This window comes from Epinephelus moara, chromosome 7 (genome assembly GCF_006386435.1).
Source record: "Epinephelus moara isolate mb chromosome 7, YSFRI_EMoa_1.0, whole genome shotgun sequence".
Classification (NCBI taxonomy): Eukaryota; Metazoa; Chordata; class Actinopteri; order Perciformes; family Serranidae; genus Epinephelus; species Epinephelus moara.
This window is the reverse complement of record NC_065512.1, coordinates 5,414,201-5,436,449: the sequence shown is the minus strand read 5'-3', so window position 1 is coordinate 5,436,449 and position 22,249 is coordinate 5,414,201. Positions and strand designations below refer to the sequence as shown.

The 22,249-nt window shown below is 41.4% G+C and overlaps 1 protein-coding gene across 1 annotated transcript; it reads left to right on the top strand.

Annotated features, from left to right (window-relative positions):
- Positions 1–1,502: 1,502 nt before the first annotated feature.
- On the top strand, positions 1,503–21,808 carry rubcnl (rubicon like autophagy enhancer). The gene is made up of 17 exons (XM_050049835.1): positions 1,503–1,619; positions 7,609–7,720; positions 9,445–9,859; positions 9,980–10,224; positions 12,025–12,122; positions 12,332–12,671; positions 12,757–12,802; positions 12,892–12,997; positions 14,922–15,058; positions 15,205–15,269; positions 16,521–16,560; positions 17,031–17,108; positions 17,347–17,467; positions 17,561–17,622; positions 18,161–18,314; positions 20,236–20,326; positions 21,473–21,808. The coding sequence occupies exons 1-17, from the start codon at positions 1,617–1,619 to the stop codon at positions 21,574–21,576; spliced, it is 2,217 nt and encodes a 738-aa protein (XP_049905792.1). The 5' UTR covers positions 1,503–1,616; the 3' UTR covers positions 21,577–21,808.
- The last annotated feature ends 441 nt before the right edge of the window (positions 21,809–22,249 follow it).

The following is a 22,249-nucleotide window of genomic DNA, read 5'->3' as shown; positions in this document are numbered from 1 at the left end:
CACTTCCTAAACTTGTGGTCATTCTCTAAAAATGTCCTCACCATCTAAAAATGATCAGATTTTCCAAACGTTTCCTAACTTTCTAAAAATGTCCTTACCTTCCAAAAAAGCCTTGTGTCCCCAAACTATCCCTGCTCTCCAAAAAATGTCCTTGCTTCCTAAAAATGCTGTCCTTCTCAAAAGATTACATACATTTCCAAAAAGTGTCCTCACTTCCCAAAGAAATAGCCTTGCTCCCTAAAAATATCCTCACTTCTTACAGATGTCATCATTCTCTAAAATGTTCTTCTTTCTTTCTAAAAATGTCCTCACTATCCAAAAAAACCCTTGTCTCCTAAAACTATTCCTGCTCTCCAAAAAATGTCTCCAAAGATTACATAAATTTCCAAAAATGTCCCCACTTTCTAAAACGTGTGCTCATTCCTAATCATTTTCCCACTTTCCAAAAAAAGTCTTCACATTCCAAAAAATATCCTTGCCTCACTCTCTTAAAATGTCCTCACTGTCCAAATAGTGTCCTCACTTCCTAAACATTTTCTCACTATCTAAAAAATGTCTTCACTTTCCAAAAGATGTCCTTGCTTCCTAAAAGAAAAGTCATCCTTTCCTAAACATGTCATCATTCCCTAAAAATGTTCTCACTTTACTAAAAAATGTCCACACTTGCTAAACATGTTCCCACTTTTTTCCTTTTAAAGTTCTCACTCTCTTAAAAAGTGTCCTCGCTTTGATTATATAAAACATACTTCCAGACAGACACTTCACACTCACATCAAAACTACACACAGGGATGATGCAGGGTGTCTTTGGGCTCTGAGTCCTCCTGACGTCCTCCAGTGTGTGAAAACAAACACAAACATTCAGGGCACTTTAAGGGGAGATAAATAATAAGGAATGTGCACTGTCAGGGTCTCACACATGGAGACGTGTCCTCTCAGACATCTGAGCTGCGTCTCCGTTTTCCTCCTGTGAACATGAAGGTAGATCAAACACACTGATACTTCGACTCTGAGTGAAACTTCCTCTTTCTTCTCTACCAGCTGCCAGCTGACGTGACAACCATCCGTCCGTCTGCTGAGCTCAGACACTTTAACATTTCTGCTGAAAAAAGCCTGACACTGTTCTATCTATGGTTACAGTTAGATTGAGGAAGATGCACCATCATAACCTCTGAACATGTAACTGCTGCTGCGGCTTGCTCTGAGATTCCATCACATCATTTTCTATTGAATACAATTGTAATACATCTTTTCTATCTGATTCTATTTTTCTTTATCTGTGTTTGTATGTTCTTCAGCAAAATCACACTTTAGATACATTTTCACAAGAAAAAGTCTATTGTCTAATTGTCAGGACACTAATAACAATTTTGGGGGTAAATTACTTGAGTTAAGTTCTGTTGTGCACTTTAACAGGAGCTTTTTAGCCTCTCTGCTGTCAGGACAAACCCTGCCGCCTGCTCAGCCACAGAAAGTCAAACCACTGTTTTAAATACAGGAAGTGTTGATAACCAGCCGCCTCTCTTCCTTTCTGTGCTTCAGTTGTTGGTGGATGAAGACTCATTTTAGTCCCTTCAGCCTCTGACAGGTCGCTGCTTCACTTTAGGACCTCTCAGAATGGTGAGTAGCCTGGTTTATGTCGTGGTCTTTAAGACGTTTGTGCTGTTTTGGTCAGTGTTGCTCCGTCCTTCAGTCCAATGCACTTTGCTGTTTGTAAAATAGGAAACATGTTGGTACTTCAAGACGATATTATCGCACACAATCAGAGTGTGTTCTGCACTCACACAGGAAGTTTGAAGTGAGTCAGTCTCCTGAAATGAAACTAATGAGCTTTTATTAATATCTTAAACACAAATGTACTCTTTAACAGTGCTGGATAAAACTGGTGGTTTGGGGTGAAGACTAAAAACCAACACCGTTCACCAAGTAAAAGTCATAATACCACACTGTAAAAATACTCTGCTCCAAGTCAAAGTTAAAGTACAAAAGTACTGACATCAAATTAAAGTACTGAAATTTAAACTACTCATCATGCAGGATGTCCCATATCAGAGTAATATATATAAATGTATTGCATTAATGATGCATTAATCAATGCATTACCTTTATAATGTGACTAGAAAGTGTTGTTAAAAGAGAGTTGTGGTGGAGTAGAAGTATAAAGCAGCATTGAATGGAAATACTCAAGTAAAATACAAGTACCTCAAAATTGTATTTCAATACAGTACTTGAGTAAATGTTGAGTAATATTCCATTCCTGATGTTCTCTGTTCAGTTAGTTTGTTTGTTGTTTCATTTTGTGTTACTGTCTGCATTTTCCAGATTTATGTTTTAGCTTTAAAATCTCTTATCCCAGAATTGGAGAATGATTTTTTAAAATTCAAATATTTTTTTTAAAGTTTTTGTTGTTGTGGTTGTTATTTCTCATCATTAAAGGAATACTTTGCCCCCAAAATAATCATTTATATATCAGTTACTCATCCTGTGTTACGTTGAATTTGTGAAGAAAAGAAGAAACCAGAAACTGAGAAAAATGTAGATGAATTGAAGTGAAAGGGGTCCACGTTTAACAGCAAAACTATACCAAAACATCAGTTTAAAGATCTGCTGTCAAGCATTCACGCCTGTTGCTTCTTGGCCAACCCAGTCTCACTCCGAAGTCGTTGAAATCTGGTGCTTGGTCAGTGACGTCTGGCGTCAGACACCATTAAAAAGGGCTATCCTTTCACGCTGGCATATGTGGTTGCTTTCATTTGACCACATCAGGGGGAAACACGGTGGCACAAGAATGAAAGTTAAGTTGGCAAAAGTCAAGTTGGGCAGGTGGGAGGGGTGGTGGATGGGTCCATCAACCACCGACTTTCACCCGAGAGGCCGGAGTTTGCTTACCATAAGACTGTAAATCCAAACCCTGTTCTACCACATGCTTTTGTTGCCGAAACCTAACCACGTGTGTGTGTTGGCAAAACATAACCATATGCATTTGTTGTTGAAGGAAAAAAACGCCAATTTATGGTGTTGTACCAACATAGTGCTTTTATTTTGAAAGAGACTGTATGCAAACTGTACATTTCCTGTGAAAACAGAAGTGTATTTTGAAAGAAGAAAATGCATGTAACAGGCTGAAGTTGACACAGCGTCCCAGAACATCAACAGCCAACACACCCAGGGTACGTTGCACGTCGTATCTGGATGTGGAAAGAACATGACCAAACGTTGATATGTGACGAGGTCGCAGTGAGAATGTGATGTCCTGGCCAATGAACGAACTGGGAGTGAAGTTCCAACCCAGGAGTGCTATCCATCTCTGCTGAGACTATTTACGCAGAAGTGTTTTAAATACTGAGGTTTTAGCAGAATCCATGTGTTTGGGAGGTACTGAGCCTACGACTGGATAAATAAAACTTGAATTATACTGCATGAGCTGGTCGAGAGTTTGTAAACTGAAGTTTTGGTAGAGATTTTATATTGTTAAATGTGGACCCCTATGACTTTAATTCATCAAGAATTCTCTCAGCTTTTTGGATTCTTCGTTCACCGTGGAGGCATGAGAGAAAAACAAAGCTCACCCTAACACTGGGTGGGTAACTGACAGACAGATGATCACTTGGGGGGTGACGTATTCCTTTAAGAGAACATAGAGGGCTGGATATCCAATAAATAATAAGAATAATTCATCTGCAATCAGTTAAAGATCAGCTGATAACAGTAACAAAGGAAGGCGGTCAGAGGTCGATGAGTTAGAGGGTCAGTGTTTTTAGTTTTATTGATCTGTGTACCAGATCCTGCAGTAATCCATCCAGCAGTTTATCTGTTGACCCTTTGATTGATTTGCTCTGTGCTGTTATTTTGCCAGTCCGTTTATTTGAGCTGAATCTTTACTCAGGGCTGTAATCACATATTCAGCACTGGGGGAGACCATTTTCAGTCTACCCCCAAGAGGAGTTCAAGAGGAGATATCTTTTGAAACTTAACAGCAGAAATAAAAAATCTTTGATTAGTGTTTCTTGGGGCAGACCGGGACTGAAATTCAGCCCTGGACTTTTAGATGGAGAGACCTTTATGTGCAGGCTGAGAACTTTTAAGCAGTTTTTTTGACACAAATACTGTTGAAGACCTTCAGGACACTTTCAGATGTCTTGCTGACACCTGCCTCCTTAGTTTGTATCTCTAATTGATATTACAGTCACACACTATTACACTCATAGTACACCTGTATTTCAAGTCAAGTCAAGTCAAAGTTTGTTACAGCCTAGTATCACAAAGCATGCCTCAAAGGGCTGTGCAAATAATAACTCCAGTTCAATTTCAGTTTTATAGATAAAGTCCAATATCACCTCAGAGGAAAAAAACCCTAAAAACCAGAACCAAAGAAAACTTTAACAGGGTGAGATGGTAGAATATGGATCTTTCCTGGTTCCTTCCTCCTCCTTCATTCTTTCCCTTTCTTGTTCAGAGCCATGGTCACCTGTAGAGTAAGTATTTAACAAATCATTTTTATTGCTGGGTGGCATGTTGGTGAAGTGGTTAGCATTTTTGCCTCACAGCAGGAGTGTTCCTGATTTGAACCCTCGGGTGGTGGAGCCATTCTATGCAGAGTCTGCATGTTCTCCCTGTGTCAGCGTGGGTTTCCTCCAGGTGCTCCAGCTTCCTCCCACAGTCCAAAGACATGCAGGTTAATTGGTGACTCTAAGTTGCCTGTCCAGGGTGAACTCTGCCTCTCGCCCAGTGTCAACTGGGATAGGCTCCTTTCCCCTGCCACCTCCAATGGCATAAGCCATTATGGGAAATGAATGAATTTTTATTGCTGGACTCGCTATTAAATAAATGCCTTATAGGCCATAAAGCAAAAATACCTGAAAAGTAGTCGAGAAGAAATTGATCAGTTTTTTTTTTGTTTATTTTACCATTTACAGTCAAAGTTGACCATTTTGGAAAAATTCAGAGTAAACTTCTCCAAACGTTTATGCACTGCATTGTAAAAAAGCTGTTTAAACTTCTAAAAGTTAATGTCTGCAGAGATGGGCAAAAATGCATCAAAATGTATTTTGATACAAAGTACAAAATACCACTCAAATAAATGTATCAAAATAAAGTACAAAATACTAGTGCCAGAAAATGTATTAAAATAGAATACATGTATTTTGTATTTTCAAATACAGAAAACACTTTTTTCTTTTTCTTTTTAGCAGCGACCCGCAGCTCTATAGGTCACTCTGTTGGTCAGTCGGTCGGTCGGTCGGTCAGTTGGTTGGTCGGTCGGTCCACAAAGCTTTTCGTGAATAACTCAAAAAGTCCTTGACCAAAACTGCTCAAAATTTGCATACTGCAACTAGAGACCATGAGTAACTATACCAGAAAGAATGCCCACGATTCATCCATAGGTGGCGCTATACTAACCGATTCAAATCTTTTTGTGAATAACTCAAAAAGTCCTTGACCAAAAATGCTCATAATTTACATGCTGCAATTAGAGACCAAAAGTAACTATGCCAGAAAGAACAACCATGATTCATCCATTAATGGCGTGATAGTAGCAAATTTGGTCGCAGCTATTGCAAATTTGCACTTGTTTTCTCACAATTTGGTGTAGCAGAGTATTCAGGTTTGGGCTATAGGATACACACAAAGCTCTGGTGAACCCCACAAAAAGGCAGAACAGTCACAGAACTAACTAAGTGTAACAAAGCAAAGCCATTAAAAAACAACAACTTGATTATGGATATATATATTTATTAACCAGACTTAACAGCCCATAAACTTTTTTGTATCAACACATAAAATATTCACAGACACTGTGATAATAACATAAGAATGAATTTCAACATTTTTCAAATGAAGAAGAGAAAAAAAGCTAGGGACATGTAGGCTAACCTAAAATATTATTTATTGATTCAGATTTAGATTCAGACAACTTTATTGATCCCACGTGAGGCAATTCATTTGTAGCATACTCATCCCAAGCATCAACCACAACAACATACAATTTCCTATGTTATGCACAGTCCAGTAAAACAGACCACTAGGTCATTGAAGGGCACATTGAATGGCCCAAGTTTAAAAGAAATATTATATATTATAAACAAAAATATTTAAAAAAAAAGTAAAAAATATTGTTACATCCAACATTATAAGAATGTGTAGCCTATTATTTTTGTTTTTTGATTCGTGGAGAAAATATTTTGCGTATTTTAAATACAAAATTACTCCACTCAAAAGTATTTTGTTACAAATTACATTTGCTTTTTATCAAATACAAATTACAAAATACTCAAATGTAATTGAAATACGTATCTTAAATACAAGTAACACAAATACTGCCCATCCCTGCTGTCTGGGCTGCCTTAAAATTTTACGTTGACTGAACTTGAGAAAACAAGTTGTTTCTTTTGACACTGAATACTAAGTCTCGTCTTAACTGTCACTGATGTATGATGTGAAACCAGCTGATGTTTGTGAAGCTGCCACACAGTGAAGGTACTGTGCACTTTGATTAGACTGTCAGGGGAATACCAGAGACTAAACTGATACATACTGGAGTTTGTATTCAAGTTAGAAACTTTCAGGACCAGAGTTACGGACATTTCAAGGTTAACTTCCATGTTCTGCAAACTGTCATTCACAGTTCATTAAGCTGGTAAAACCTTTCTGAGGTTAAATTCAAACAGGGCAGTACATGCAACCCCATTTAACATCTCTTGTGTTTCACAGGACGTTTTACTATAACATTTAAAATTGTGCAGGCTGAAATCAACAGGCAGTTGTTCCCAGGTTGAGGTCAAAACCAAAAGCAGAAGTTTAGAACCAGGGCCCCTTTATTCTGGAACGTTAGAGGAGGTCCTGATATCACACACGTAAACACATTTGATCTTTACTTTTTGCTCGGTTCACTTTTTCATACAATTTCCTGAGATATTTGTGGCACAAGAGAAGGCACTCACATTTTTGTATTTTGTTGAAATGAAGCATGCAAATACTGGAAACTGTGGACATTTGTTTGAGTTCGAAATGATACGCTTTCTCCACAATTCTGACTTACACAAGTGCAGATCCTGTGTGACTCATTTCCTGAGAAATGTCTGTGATTATGTGTTGATCCACATCGGAGGTGCCGTGATGAATCTGAAAAGGTGTAATTGCCAAAATGTCTGCAATCTTTCAACTTTCAAAAGTAAACTATGTCTCGAGTTCTTTCAGCGTGTGAATATTCTCCACAATGTCTCTCTGAAATACCAGCGTCCACAAACACCACCTGTCTGATCTCATCTTTTGCCAACAGTGTAAATGAGGGCAGGCCTCTTCAGACATGAGACTTTGACATTTAAGGGCCTTTAAGTTGTTTTATGATCCTCATCAGACTCTATGAGCGTACAACAGGAACTGCAGCAGCACTGATAACACTTCCTGCACGCAGAAAAAAGGACAACAAGCAGCTTTTGAAAGTTACAAATCAAGATGTCATCAGTAGCGATCAACTTCCTGGAGCTATAAGTGTTTTGAGTAATTCAGTTTATTCGTGTAGATTCTGACTCAGGAAACACTGTTGCACCAGGAAGTTTGCACCAAAGCTGCTGTCATTGGGAAACTCTATCTCTCCTCTGCCGTACAGATGGGAAGCTGCGGCGACATGTCCTCCTCTCTCCGTGGATCCAGATATGTCAGCTGGTGTATGGACTCTGCAGAGTCACCAGCACCTGTAGCTACAGCTCCGACTGCAACAGGTAAGATCATCCACACTCAGAATAGATTCTAAAGACTGCAATTACACAGGAAGCATCCGGTGTTGCATACTGTACCTGCTGTGGATTGGCAAAGATGATTCACATTAAAGCTCCAGTGTGTAGGATTTAGGAGGATATATTGACAGAAATGTAACATAATATAATAAGTATTTTTTCTTATGTGCATAATCACCTGAAAATAAGAATCACTGTGTTTCTGCAACACATTCTCACTCCGACCTTGTCACATATTGACATCTGGTCATGGACTTTCCAAGTCAAGATATGACGTCCAAGGTACCCTGGGTGTGTTGGTTGTTGATGTTCTGGGACCCCGTGTCAACTTCAGCCTGTTACATATGTTGGCTGTTTTCAAAAAACACGTCTCTTTCAAAATAAAAGCACTACATTGGTACAGCACCGCAAATTGACAACTAATGCGCATGGTTACGTTTAGTCAACACACTCATAAGGTTAGGCCTAGGAAAAGTGAACAGGGTTTGGCTTTACAATCATACAGGAAGCAAACACCAGCCTCCCTGGTGAAAGTCCTTTGTTGTTGGCTGGGGCGCCGAAAAGGGGGGAAAAAGGAGAAGGATTCTAGGGGCCCATGATTAAGAGGGGCCCAGAGAGGCCCCTAATAAAATTATAATACTGACAAAAAATAATGATAAATAATGAATGATAGTCAAAAATACCATCAAAATGCATAGTTTTATGTAAAATAGCATCAAAAAATTTTGGTGGCCTCCCGGCCAGCTGTGTATAGAGCCCAGTAAAAATTCTTTTCGTGGGGCCCAAAATCCCTGGCGGCGCCCCTGGTTGTTGGACCCATCCATCACCACTCCTGCCCACCATACTTGGACTTCCGCCCCCTTAACTTACCTTTTGGTCCGGCCACGTTTTCCCCTGATGCTGCCCGGTGCCGAACGGCCAGTAATGATGAACGGCTGTGTATCATGCTGATGTGAAATGACAGATTTTTTCAGCAGTGTCTGACACAAGAACTCGCTGCCCAAGCGCCAGTATTCAATGACTTAGGAGTGAGACCAGGTTGGTTTATGCTACCTTAGAATGAGCCGTTCATATTTACACAGGGAGCAGGTCATTGTCTACGGAGCTCGCCATGTTGCACCACCATATTTCTACAGTAGCCCAGAACGAAAAAATAAAACACTGGCTCCAGATAGGGACATTCATGTTTTCGCATTTTGGCAGGGGGCACTGTAGTTAGCTGCTCTGTCACAACAAGCTGTACAGCGTTCAAAAAACACAGATGTTTGACGTGAAACTGCTCTATTCAGTGTTTTTAGTGGTTTAAATCAGTTGGTCTGTTTGTTCTGAAGAGGAGGAGACCTCTGCAGATAATTCAGCTCCTGGGAAAAACCTCCTGAACAATGAAGGAATTCTAACTAGGAGAAGTTTCAACTGGTTGCAATCTGCAATCCTCACCACTAGATGCCACTAAATCCTTCTAAACATTACATACTGGGCATTAAAAGCTGTTCCAGTAGCTCAAATGACAAAATCCCTCCTGTTGTTTGTAGGCTTTGATCTGAAATATCTGGTAATGTTATTAATCATTCGTCTGCATTCACACCTCTCTCCATCTTGCCTCTTGTTTCGTCTCAGTTCTGCTCCCTCTCATCCCTCAACAATGACAGCTGATCTCCATTTGAAATATTAATTGATAAATATGTCTGTCTCCTCTTTCTCTCTGTTAGCTGCTCCAGAAGAATGCTCTCACCAAAACCAGCAGCCGGCTGATCCAGGATCAGTCCCACTTCTCCTTCTGACACCACCAGAAACCAGTGCAGGAGAAACAAACACAACATTTTCCCGTCAACACTCACAGCTGGCTTTCACAAAGAGGACACATGACAAGACCTTCACACAGTCCCATCAGTTAAACCCACACTCCAGCTCTGCTGTCAACAACACTGATGAAGCCCCTAATCGTCCTGCCGCTGGTGAGGATGATGGCGGTGAGGAAGGAGGAAAGGAGAACAAAGAGGACTTGTCTGTTCTGCATCTTGAGGACACAACCTTCCTCCTTCCCAGGAGCAGTCCAGTCATCTCCAGACGCCACAGGCCCATCTCCTGGCATGGAGGGGGCACCGACACGTCTGCGTCATCAAGGTCACTACATACAGGAAATCATTAAAAATACTAAATATGTCAGTGCACTTCATGTCAGATCAATCTGACAGTATCAATCAGTCTATATCTTTCAAATAAGTGAAACATTATTTCCTCTAGCTTGGACTCTCTGTCTCCTGCGTCTGGTTCAGTCACCAGTATGGAGGATCTGGGATCCAAACCGCGCTCCTGTCCCCTCCCGTCCCCTCTCCAGGAGAACAAGAAGCCATGCTGCACCTCTGCCTCATCACACCTGAACCGCCTCTCCATTGCTGGGCTCCGACTTCCCTTCAGTGGACGGCAGGGATTGGCTGAGGAGAACAGAGGGCGGGGCCAAAGCAGCTGCAATGCCCTTCATTCATCAGGTAGAATGGGTTTTGGAATCGAAAGTGTGCCAGTTTGTGTTTGCAGTCTTAGTAGTATTGTTTGTGGTTTGAATGGCAGGCAAATTCCATGTGGAGAGGCAGAACGCATTGGCTGAAAGACAGTCTCAGAACCTATTAGCTGAGATTAGAATAGATTGAATCATTACAGGTGTATCTACAGAGTCTACAGTTGCTGCCTGCACAGAGTACACCTGCTGTTCCCCAAACCTCCCAACACAGCTTATAATCTGATTAGTTTGATTGTAAGAAACCAAAGAACTTCTTAACGTCCTGTGTTTGACCGGCACAGTCATTCTAATACAAGGGAAAAGACTGATGTTTGCCACAGGAAGAGTAAGTATCTTAAGGCATCATGTTTTTTATCAACTTCTAAATACATCCAGAAAAAAATGGGAACAATAAGGTGGTGCTGCCACAGTAAGACAGACATCTCAATGTTATTTTTCCAATCAAAGTGTTGGTCCTACCAGAAACCAAACCAAGGGTCTGCGTCTTAGAGGGAGTTCATAATAGTCCGGTTCATTTAAGCTCATCTGGCTTCATTAACAAACATTCATTCATGTGAACAAGGTAATGTAAAGGGAATACTTCATCCCCCAAAATGATGGTTTCTTTATCAGCTGCTCCCCTCACATTACGTTGAATTAAGAAAGAAACCTTTGTTTTTCTTGATTGTCTCCACAGTGAACGAAAAATCCAAAAACAGAGAAATTTCTTGCTGAATTCAAGTCATGAGGGTCCACGTTAAACAACAGCAAAACTATATCAAAACATCCGTCTACAAACCCTCGAGCAACTTGTGCAGTATAATCCAAGTCTCATTTATCCAGTTGTATACTCGGTACTTCCCAGACAGACAGCCCTTTCCGACGGGGAACTGAAATCACAGTGAAACAATGCTCTCTTCAAAGCCAGACTCCACTGACGAAAACAGTAATTTTATCTTACTAAACATGAGAACTGCTGGTCTACCGCTGCCTCAATTGATTGCTTAGTTTGTGTTAATGGATGACTTTGGTGTTTTAAAGGGTTAATTCGGATTCACTAAAGACACACAATGCTACAAACAATCTGATCGAGGCAGAGGTAGATCAGCAGCTCCTGTGTTCAGTGAGCATTGAAGAGAGCACAGAGAAGTTCTGTGAAGTACTGAGCACATGACTGGATAAATGAGACTTGGTTTATACTGCACAAGTTGTGTGAGCGTTTGTAAATGGGTGTTTTGATGTAGTTTTGCTGTTGTTAAACGTCGACCCCTATGACTTTAATCATCAGGAATTTTCTCTGTTTTTGGATTTTTCGTTCACTGAAAGACATATTCAAGAAAGACAAAGATTTCTTCCTGAATTCAGCGTAATACAATGTGAGTTATTGATATACAAATGATTATTCTGGAGGTGAAGCATCCCTTTAAAATCCGTGCTTATCACTAGGAGATGACTTTTCTTTTTCCTGTGAAAAAAAAAACTGTACATAAAGTAGACAAATGGTTTGACATGTCCAAGGATTCACAGTTGTGTAGCTGCTCTGTGAGACTTGTGAATAATAAAATGAGGATGCTCAAAATTATTACAAGTCATCCTCCAGGGACCATGAATGTGTGAGCTATGTTTCATCAGACATCTCATGCTGGGTGAGATATCTAATAAAAAACCTATATGTCACCCTTATAGTGGCTTTTGCACTTTTACACACCACAGAAATGAATTTGACTGAGTGCTGATATCACTTTCAATGATGCTATACTATTTTTGAATGTGTGTGTGTGTGTTTTGTCAGGCCTCTCTACCTCAACACAACCCAGCAAACAGAGAAGGTGCAGCGGTATCCCAGAATTCCATGCAGACATCTTTAAGACCAGTTGTGAGCTGGACAAGGTGCGTTAGTTCCCAGAACAGTTGCAGTTTATTCATACTTTTGGTACATTATAGATGTAAGAATATAAAATCTGAGTCGTTACCGTCAGACTCAGATATCAGTTTCATCTCTTAATCTGATGTACATCTTCTCGCCTCACTCTGGATGATAACACCATCAGTATCTGTGAATGCTTCACCACTGTCTGTATGAACGACTGTGTGTGCAGGAGAATGCTCATTTCATCGTGGTGGACATGGTGCTGGAGGTGCTGGAGGGTGTAAAGTGGACTCTGAGCTCTGATGGATGGACGTCTACGATGGAATCTCACTGCGACATGTGCACACACAGACACACACACAGCTGGACAGAGGGCGTACCGCCACATGAACAGAGATGTAAAACAAACAGACACACACAGACCTGCAGTCCACACAGAAACACACACTCCTCTAATGTACACACACAGCAACACAGACAGGATGAGGAGGAAGAGGAAGCAGGGAACGACGAGACCGAACATCCGCCCAAGACTTTCTCTGTCCTCTCCACAGACAGTGGCTTCGAAGGTAAAATTATTTCCACTGGGCTCCAGGTTAACATCAAACCACACAGAAATATTCCTGAACGTCGTCTTCTGTGTTTTAATTCCAGATTGTGGAGTCGACGCGACGCTGACACCCAAAGACTCTCTCATAAAGTAAGGAAATACAGACAAATGACTTGTTGTGTCTGGATTTGTGTCTGGATTTGTTGAGTCCTGAGTTTATCTGGTTTCCCATGATGCAGTGCAGAGTGGCTGGCCCAGCAGCTGGTACTGGAGTTCAGGAGGAGCTGGCTCCCTTCACGAGAGCCTCGGCGTGGACGGCAAAGCCTCCGCAGCTCCCTGCAGGAGGTGAGAACACAATACAGTGACTAAATATCACCCACATAATTGTTTTAATAGATGAAAAAAAAACATGGCTGGGAGATGGAGGTAGCTGATGCTTATTGTGTTGGTTATGTTGTGAGGAAGATGCTGTTGGAGAAGTTTCCATGGTTGCCCATGGACAGGCACCCCAAGCACCTGGCTGTGTGGTACCTTGCTCAGGAGCACCACAACACTTCTCCAGCTACCAGTCCACACTCCACATTTGGTCTTGATGGGGACTTGACCCAGTGACCCTCTGGTTCCCAAGCCAAGTCCCTTATATTAGTGGCTTATATTTCCCCAGTTTGTGCTTCTACTGTTACAATGACATTATTGTAACCCTTATGCAGAGTTTGCATGTTCTCCCTGTGTCAGCGTGGGTTTCCTCCAGGTGCTCCAGCTTCCTCCCACAGTCCAAAGACATGCAGGTTAATTGGTGACTCTAAATTGTCCGTAGGTGTGAATGTGAGTGTGAATGGTTGTCTGTCTCTATGTGTCAGCCCTGTGATAGTCTGGTGACCTGTCCAGGGTGAACCCCGCCTCTCACCCAGTGTCAGCTGGGATAGACTCCAGCACACCTTCAACCCCTAAAGGCCCATTTATGCTCAACGTTAAATACGGATCTGGATACGGACGGAGCCTTCTGTCCGTGCTCCGCGCTCATTTCATCCGTATTTCTGCACGTTTCCATAAAGCTTACAGATACGGGCCAAACGGAGCAGTACCACCGGAAGCCGCGGAGGCAGTGTTGCTGATACGTAGCTCTAGTGAGACGCGAAGAAGAAATAACAATGGCAGAACTTTTTGAGGCAAGGTGCGAAGATTTCTCTGTCCTCCAGTCGCGATGTATTTAACGGCCTCACCGACCACCGCCTCCTACAACGCTGCCTCTGTTTTTGTCTTTTATGCAAGAGGTACATTATCAATATCTCCTCCACAGTCGCCATGTTTGTTTGTGAGTTTGTTGTTGTCATAATTTTTTGACTCTGGGCTGCCCCCTGGTGGATATATTGGTTAACATCCATGCCAACGCATTCTTGGAACCCATCGACTGTATTCGACGTCTGACTTCCGGCAGACGGCGATACAGCCTCTGGGGGCAGACCCCCGATTTTTTGGCATTCTGGTTTGATTTGGGCGGAGGAGGCGAATTTCCGTTTCCGACTTCCGTTTATATATAAGTAAATATGCTGTGCAGTGACGCCAATTATGTTCCGCCTGGTTAGTTCACCGCACGGAGCGTTTAACCTGGCAACAACTGCAGCCGGCTCAAACGTGATTGATCAATATCACGCAGACTACAAACAGCCTACAACCGGAAACCAGGGCTCTTCCGCTCTTCTTCTGGAGGCAAGATCTCCGGGGTTTGCTTACAGACTCTGCATTCACTGAATGTAGAGTCTGTGGGCAAACATAGTGGCAAATTCTACATTTGGCCACTATGAAAATTAGCTTCAAAGCCTGGTGCTGTTCCTGGGAAGCTGTTTTTGGGCCTCAGGAGATTTTTTTTAAAAAGTAAGGCTTTCTCTCGCTCACCACAGCGATAAGAATCTCTTATTACACCTATGGTTTTGAACCCGCTTCCTGACAAGCAGTTGGATCAACCGATTAGTTGGTTTGATGCTCGTGTTGTTTTGAACGTCTCTTGTGAGCGAGACGTCTTTTACACATCTTTGCAGAATAGAAAAACAGAACTGACTCTCTCTCGTTTTCTAGGTATTGCAACTGACCTTAAGTCTATAAGACAAAATAACAGAGGAAATAGAACAAAACATGAATTTCTACAGAAAAACTTAGTCGTACCTTTGCTTTCTGTTTCCTTCAATCTCCTTTCATTACTCTTTGTCTCTTATCCCCAAACCTGACAGCTGAGCTTAAACACTGTGCTCTCCTCTCTGTATTTTGCCAGTTACCAGGTACTGGAGCTGTGGCGGTGAGCAGCGACAGCCTGGCAGAGGAGATCAGACTGAGGACCAGGATGAGAGGATCTCTGAGCTGGGCCCCGCCACGTTTCCAGATCATCTTCACTGCTCAGCCAGCACATAGGTCGACATCACACAAACACTGAATGCAAAATATGCAGCACACAGAGAATGTTTTAATTGAGAGATCAGTGCTTTATTTATTTAGATACACATAGATGAATGGATGGATGGATGTGGGCGTTCACAGTTGACTGTTTCCTCCTCCAGACGCAGTGAAGTCGTGGCCCTGCAGCACTTCCTGTGTGCAGGCTGTGGGACAGAGGTGGAGCCCAGTAAGTACTGGATTGTAAAGATGAAAATGAGCATCAAACATTTTTGAATTATGGTGGATTTATGATTTGCAGGAGGCCACTGGGTATAGGAAAGATAAACAGACATGTACATGCTTTCCAGTTGTAGAATGCTTCCACGAACAGAAAGTAAAGACAGAAAGACGGTCAGCAATTCAATCAGTCATTAAATTAAAGTTAGCAGAATCCATTCAGGTTGAGCTGCAGAGGAGAGAAACCCGTGAAGTTCACAGTTAAAATAGAGTTGTTATTAGTAAGCACTGGAGTTTTTAATGTACCCACTGGGGGGTGCTGTCTTTAAACCAAACACATACACAGCCAGACAGGGACTTTAAATGAAAAGTTCACCACCCTTTATGTGGATGTGCAGTCAGTGTTGATGGTTAATGTAGTTAATTTGAGCATTAATTCCTTATTTGTGCTGTAGTGACTGAGAACACAGAGTCCTCCTGCTCACGTACACGACGCAGTATTTTACATGAAGTATCTGCTCACTTGTTAAATTGCTCCTGAAACCCTTCAGCCTTCACATGTGCATCAACATTAGGTGAGCAAAGTCATCTAGAGGGCCGGATTGGACCATTTGGCGGGCCGTCTCTGGCCCCTGGGCCGTAGGTTTGACACCCCTGCTTTACAGTGTACCCTCATCCTTGTATTTTGCTGTTTGAAATGCAGTTCCTCCTCTTTCCAGGAGGATATTGCAGGAGGAATATGAGATTTTGCAGCTACATACTTAGCTTTCTCTTTCAATATAACACGCAGGAATTACGACTACATTTCCCATCAACACTGATTGGACATCTGTTTTCCCTTTAAATTCAGAAGAACCAGGATCCAATTTATTGCCATGCAGATTTCACTTACCAGGAATTTGCTTCGTTGCATAGACAAGAAACATGAATAGAACAAATTACAGTAAAATTACTGAATAATATAGTTTAAAAATATATCTGATGTAAAGGTTTAAAATCAAAGAGCTGTGGGAATGTGCAAAAATATATTTGAAATTCAAACACAACAGATAATTTAAACAGAAAAGCACCTGTTCTCTGCTGTCTGTTTTTGTGTTAATTGAGACTTTCACTTATTTTATGGGTGAACCAAATATAACACATATCACATTATCTCACGATGTTTGTGCTAAACTAAAAAGCTGTGGACAGAAATTAGATATTCATCAGAAGTATGAACTGTTGAAAATCATGTCTGAGTTCTGCCTCTCTGTGTCACCAGGGTACATCAAGAAACTGCGCTATTGTGAATATCTCGGCAGGTACGTAACTGTTATAAATGTTTCAGCAACACAAAGAGTCTGCTGCTAAATGCTAACATCAGCGTGCAGTTGAAGTTTGGACCTGACCCTGACGAGAAGGGATCATCAAAGTTATTAAATTCATCCTGAGGAAAAAATGAACATCTGAACCACATTTCATTTGAATCCATCCAGTAGTTGTTGAGATAATTAACTCAAAACCACAAATGTTCATCTCATGATTGTGTTAGAGGAAAAGTCAGAGGATCATCAAAGTCAGCACGATTCATCCTCTGGAGAATATGAATATCCGAACAAGATATCATGGTTATACATACGATAGCTGTCTGGACCAACACATTGTCCCTACAGCCGCTGCCAGCACTGACTGCCTGTGATTCTCATGGTCTTCCAGAATAACGTTCAGCTCCATATTAAATGTCTCCAGAGACTGTACTCAGATTACTAATGAGTTATGATTCATTGATCAGGTATTTCTGTGACTGCTGCCACAGCGGCGCCGAGGCCGTGATTCCTGGTCGACTTCTGTCCTGCTGGGACTTCAGCAGGTAATAAACTAACATTATTATGGACATTATGAACCAGTGACGTATTGAAGTTAGGACGGGCCCCAGTGCACGTTATTATGATGGGCCAGAGTGCAAGATTTTATATGTACAGTGGAAGAATTAACTAATGATTATGTGAATAATTTCTCCATTAAATTTGTTATGATCATATAAATATTGCAGATATCCTGTCAGCGATTTCTCTACTAAATGTTTCAATATAATATTGATATTCCAGATATCCTGTGAGTGATTTTTCCAAACAGCTGCTGGACTCAGTTTGGAATCAGCCTCTGTTCGACCTGACCTGCGTCGGGAAGACTCTCTACAGCAGAGTGAAAGAGCTGGAGAAGTTCAGGGTGAGTTCAGCACACTGTTTCTATTGACTTTTGTTTGTTCCTTCAGTCCTTCATAATTTAAGTCCTTCCTCCTCTTCTTCCTCTCTCCTTCAGGAGCTCCGCGAACAGCTGATGGACATCAAGAAGCTGCTGAAAGCCTGCAGACTATCAGGAAGGTAGATAGAACATTTATTACACAACTAGTAGATCAATTATCACTGTTTACTGCAGGTAATGCTGCATTACTTTATTAGCTTAAGCACAGTATATATACAATATCTAACTAGGTTTAATAATAATGACACCACTGTGTGTAGGATCTGATAATGATTGTCTTTGCTGCCATCTGGTGGAAATATAAAGAAAGACACTGTGTTAAGCAGCATTGTATGAAACTACTACAAACACACAGAACACATGCCATGTTTTTTTTGCCAGAACTACATACTGCACCTTTAAGGAAAATTTTCATGCACTTCTTCCACCTCTGACAACGAGACATCATGAAAAATGAAACTTTTGAAAATAAAACTGTGGTGGCCGAGGCACGCTTGTCTGTATTTTAATGACTCTCTCCATCCCTTTATTATTGGCGCACTGCAAACTTTCCTAATTGTTTCCTACGATATAAGTTCAACCAAAAGCCCTCAAACAAGATACATGCCATCAACAGGAAGCAGTTTGAGTATGTTTGTGTGTATATTTGTGTCTCAGGGTGATGGCTGAGTTCGAACAGTTTCCTGCTCACCTGCTGGAGCCGCCACACCTCTTCTCCATGGATGACCTGTGGAGGGTGAAGAAGGGTCATCTCGTGACGCAGGCCAGAGCGCTGCTGCACTCTGCTGTCGATCATGTTGAAAACTGTGAGGTCAGTCTGAAGCTCTGCGACAGGACACACTTCATGACTATTAATATTTTAATATGGAAAATATATACAGTGTATTTCTGGATGGCTTCAAAACACAACCCACTTGCCGTACGTTTCTGCAAACCACAGATACGTTGATGCGTCACTAGATGCACGTCACTATGAAGCGGATGCACTGAAACTTTACACTTTGGTTTAGTTATTGGTAGAAAAAGCTTAGGATTGGCTTAAAATACCTGGTTTTGGTGCCCCAACCCTGCTGGAAACACAGCAACGAGTCGCTAAAAAAACACCAAGATTTGGGGGCTGAAAAGCTGCTAATAGACGCAGTGATGACTCACTAAAACACAACCGGTTTTGTTGTTAGTTGGTGTAGAACAGCAGTCTGCAGCTTGGCAGACATCTCGCCATGGTGACATGCCATCGACCATCCCTTCCACCTCCAGATGACAAAGTCAGTCATATGCTACATCGTCTATTTTTGAAGACAATTTGTGGAAGAAAATGACATACTTGGGCCCCAGTCACACAGAAACCATTTTAGCAGCTGGAGGCGGCTTTTTGTAATTGTTTTTAATGAGAATGAAGCTTTTTGCTCGCTGTGTTTGTGTAGCTATGTGCCTCGGGTTTCTGTGCTCTAGGCGCGCGGCATTCATGCCGGAGTGCCCTGAACTTCTTGAGTTGAAAAAAATGTCGACTCAGAGCGGAAAAGCACCTCACATCATCTCTTTTTTTCCCCCATTGTCTGATCAGATGATTTGAGAGGCGGGCCTTCTGTGGTGGTCACAACAACAAGTTTACAGTTAGTAAACAATGGAGGAGAAACTACTCAGTACTTTGTACTCAGTCGCTCGGCAGGACCAACAGACTCCCTGTAGTTAGTATTCGTTTTTGTTATGCTAAGCCCGACAATAGAGAGCAGGTTGTCAAACTGCCTTAAAATATGCCTGTAAACGTCCATGATGGAGGAGAAGCTCCTGGACCAACTGGTGGTACTCCCCATGATCCAGCCTCTTTTTTAGGGTCTCATGTACCCACACAGATCTCTGTTTATCTGCTGACAGCCTCTCACCCTCAACCAGAGCTACAGACAGTACCCTCTGCCTCAACATGGCAGCAACTACACACTGATTACTGTCACATATAATAATAATAATAATAATAATAATAATAATAATACAATAAACTGTAGAGTGATAACACGGGAAGGTTAAGATAAGGAAGTGATGGGATGGTTGTCTGGCAACAATAAAAAGGCACAGCAAGCGTTTTTTGAACTAGTGGCATTCATTTAAAAAACAACTTAAATATACTTCATTTCTGAAGTGCTTTCAGAAAACTGTGTTGAAAACCTCCTGAGATTAATATTCTGTCGACATAATCAGTTGGATGCATTATAAGCTGATTGCATCATTAGAAAATCCAATCAGAACACCTTCTCCCTGTTTAAACACACTCAGATCCACCATCTATTCCAGTAGGCAGAAACTGCTGAAGACAATGCTGAGTAAAAGCTGTAAATCTTTTATAATTTTGTTTTTACATGTATCAGTAACATAATATCTCATGTTTACTTTATAATTTGTTCAAACACAACTTATGCACTTTAACAATATAATTTATAAACTGATCCGTGCCTTACGCCTCCTTCTTGCCTTATGGTCGGCCATGCTTGTTAAAAAAGTGGGCGTGACTCTACTACAGTCGACTTTAGATGATGTGGAACACTATGATTGGCTTATAGACATTCCATCAAATAAATCTGTGCACTTATGTGCAGTCAGATCACAGTAATCATAGATCTAGACATCCTAGAAAAGTTTTGTCCATTGGAATGGACCGGGGATCTCATTGGGTTAAAACAGTGAAGAATCAGACGCACTCACACAATTCTTCTGACTTTTTTTTTTTTTTTACACAGCTGTGTCTGGCCCGAGGTTTCATCTGTGAGTTCTGCAGAGAGCGAGACATCATCTTTCCTTTTCAGAGAGACATATGTCGGCGATGTCCAGGTAAGCACCAACAAATGCTGATTAATTTAAAGTAAATGAGACAAGCAGGCTGTAAGACTGATGACGTCAAATAAAAACAGGCTTACTTCCAGACGTTAACCTTATTGAGACAGGATTCATGGTACACTGAGAGGTGGGTAATAAAACTATCTGGCCAAAGAGCCTTTCTCAAGAGTATGTGGAGACCAAAACAGAGCTTTAAGAGAGTGACTATTGTAGTTAAATTCAGAATTTAACACAAACATGACTCTTAGGCTGCTGTCAGCCCTAGAGTCGTTTCCTTTGGTCTGAATCAGGGACTCATGTTGTTCCAAAGTTGTATAATTGCCTAGAGTTGGTTCGTGTTCTCACGGCAGCATTTACAAGAGGACCAGATCAAATGCCTTGTGTGAGAAAGCTGCTCTTGATTGGTCAGAATTTCCATGTGGGAAAAATCCAGGAAGTAAAGCAAACGTTGAAGAAGAGTACACTTGCAAGATAAATGTGACACTTTCTAATGTCACAATGGAGGGACAACTACGCAGGTTGATTTTAGCGCTGCTCATCGTGGACTATATTGCTGTCATTGTTCATTTTAGTCAAACCATACAGTTTGAAAACGAGGCGCGGCTCCAACTAGAAAACAATGTTTTGATGCATTGGATGTGCTGAATGTGCATATTAAGGCAGTACAGGAGGAGGTGCACATTAATAATCCTCCAGGACTGTAACATGCTCATGTTTAACCCAAACAATGTGTCATGTGACTGCAGTTGCTTCACATCCAGGTCGGAACACCTTCTCACCACAAGCCAACCGCACCAGAGTTCCTTTGTAACCAGACTGAGACCACCTCTTCAAGAAGGTCTCAGTCCGGTTGTTTTGGTGCACACCTGAGTGTGATTGCTGTGTTCACACCTGCCCAAACGAACCGCACTGAGTTTGACTGAACCAAACAGGGCAGGTGTGAAAGCACCCCAAATAAATCCAAGTCCAAATGCTGCTGTGAAATATCACTGTTGTATACTGTTTGTTTTGGCTGTTCCCAAGCAACTCTGACAAACATGAACAACACAACGTGGGGAACAAAAGGAGAAAACAGGGACACAATCTTTGTAATTATAAAAAATGTTCAGAAATGACTTAATACTGCTTCTTGTTTCGCAGTGTGCAGGGCCTGCTTTCACAAACACTGCTATGTGGAAAAGAAGTGTCCGAAATGTGCTCGGATCCAATCACGGAAAAAACGTCCTGATGGATCCAGGAAGTGACAGCTTCAGCTGCAGCTCAACACCACCCTGTATGATTCAGCGATGTCACCTTCACCACAGTTCACCATTAAACACTGCTGTACATGAAATTTAAATACATTTCAGTACTCATTCCCTTGTAGCGATATAACACCTGAATTAATCTCAAATATTTCATATTTCCTGTGGAAATTAAATCAGCATGTGAGTGATTCTTTGACTCAAGCTACAATACACTTGTGTGGATAACCTTTTCAAACTGTCTGCTGTCTCTTTTTTGAAATTCAATTTTAATGTCAATTTTATTTATAAAGCTCAATATCACAAATCACAACTGAATCACAATGCTACATAAATGTGGTGGTGCTATTGAATATTAAGAACAGAAGAGCATCACTCAATTAAATCAGATTTCTTCAGGGAGAACCATTTGGGGCTTTTTGGAATACATTTGGGGCTGCAGCCCCAGACACACCCAACTTGAGAACAACCACAATGACGCCAATCAAACGTACAAAGTTTTCAGTAAGTTACATGAGACAAAATTAATGTGAACTTTGTGTTGGACTTAATGAGCAGAGCTAAAAATGAAGTGCAAAAATCATCTCTCTACAGATCAGTGTTTGTTGGAGTCGATGACCATTTACGGCCGTTGGCAAACCAACAACAACACACACAGTTATGTCCCATGAGA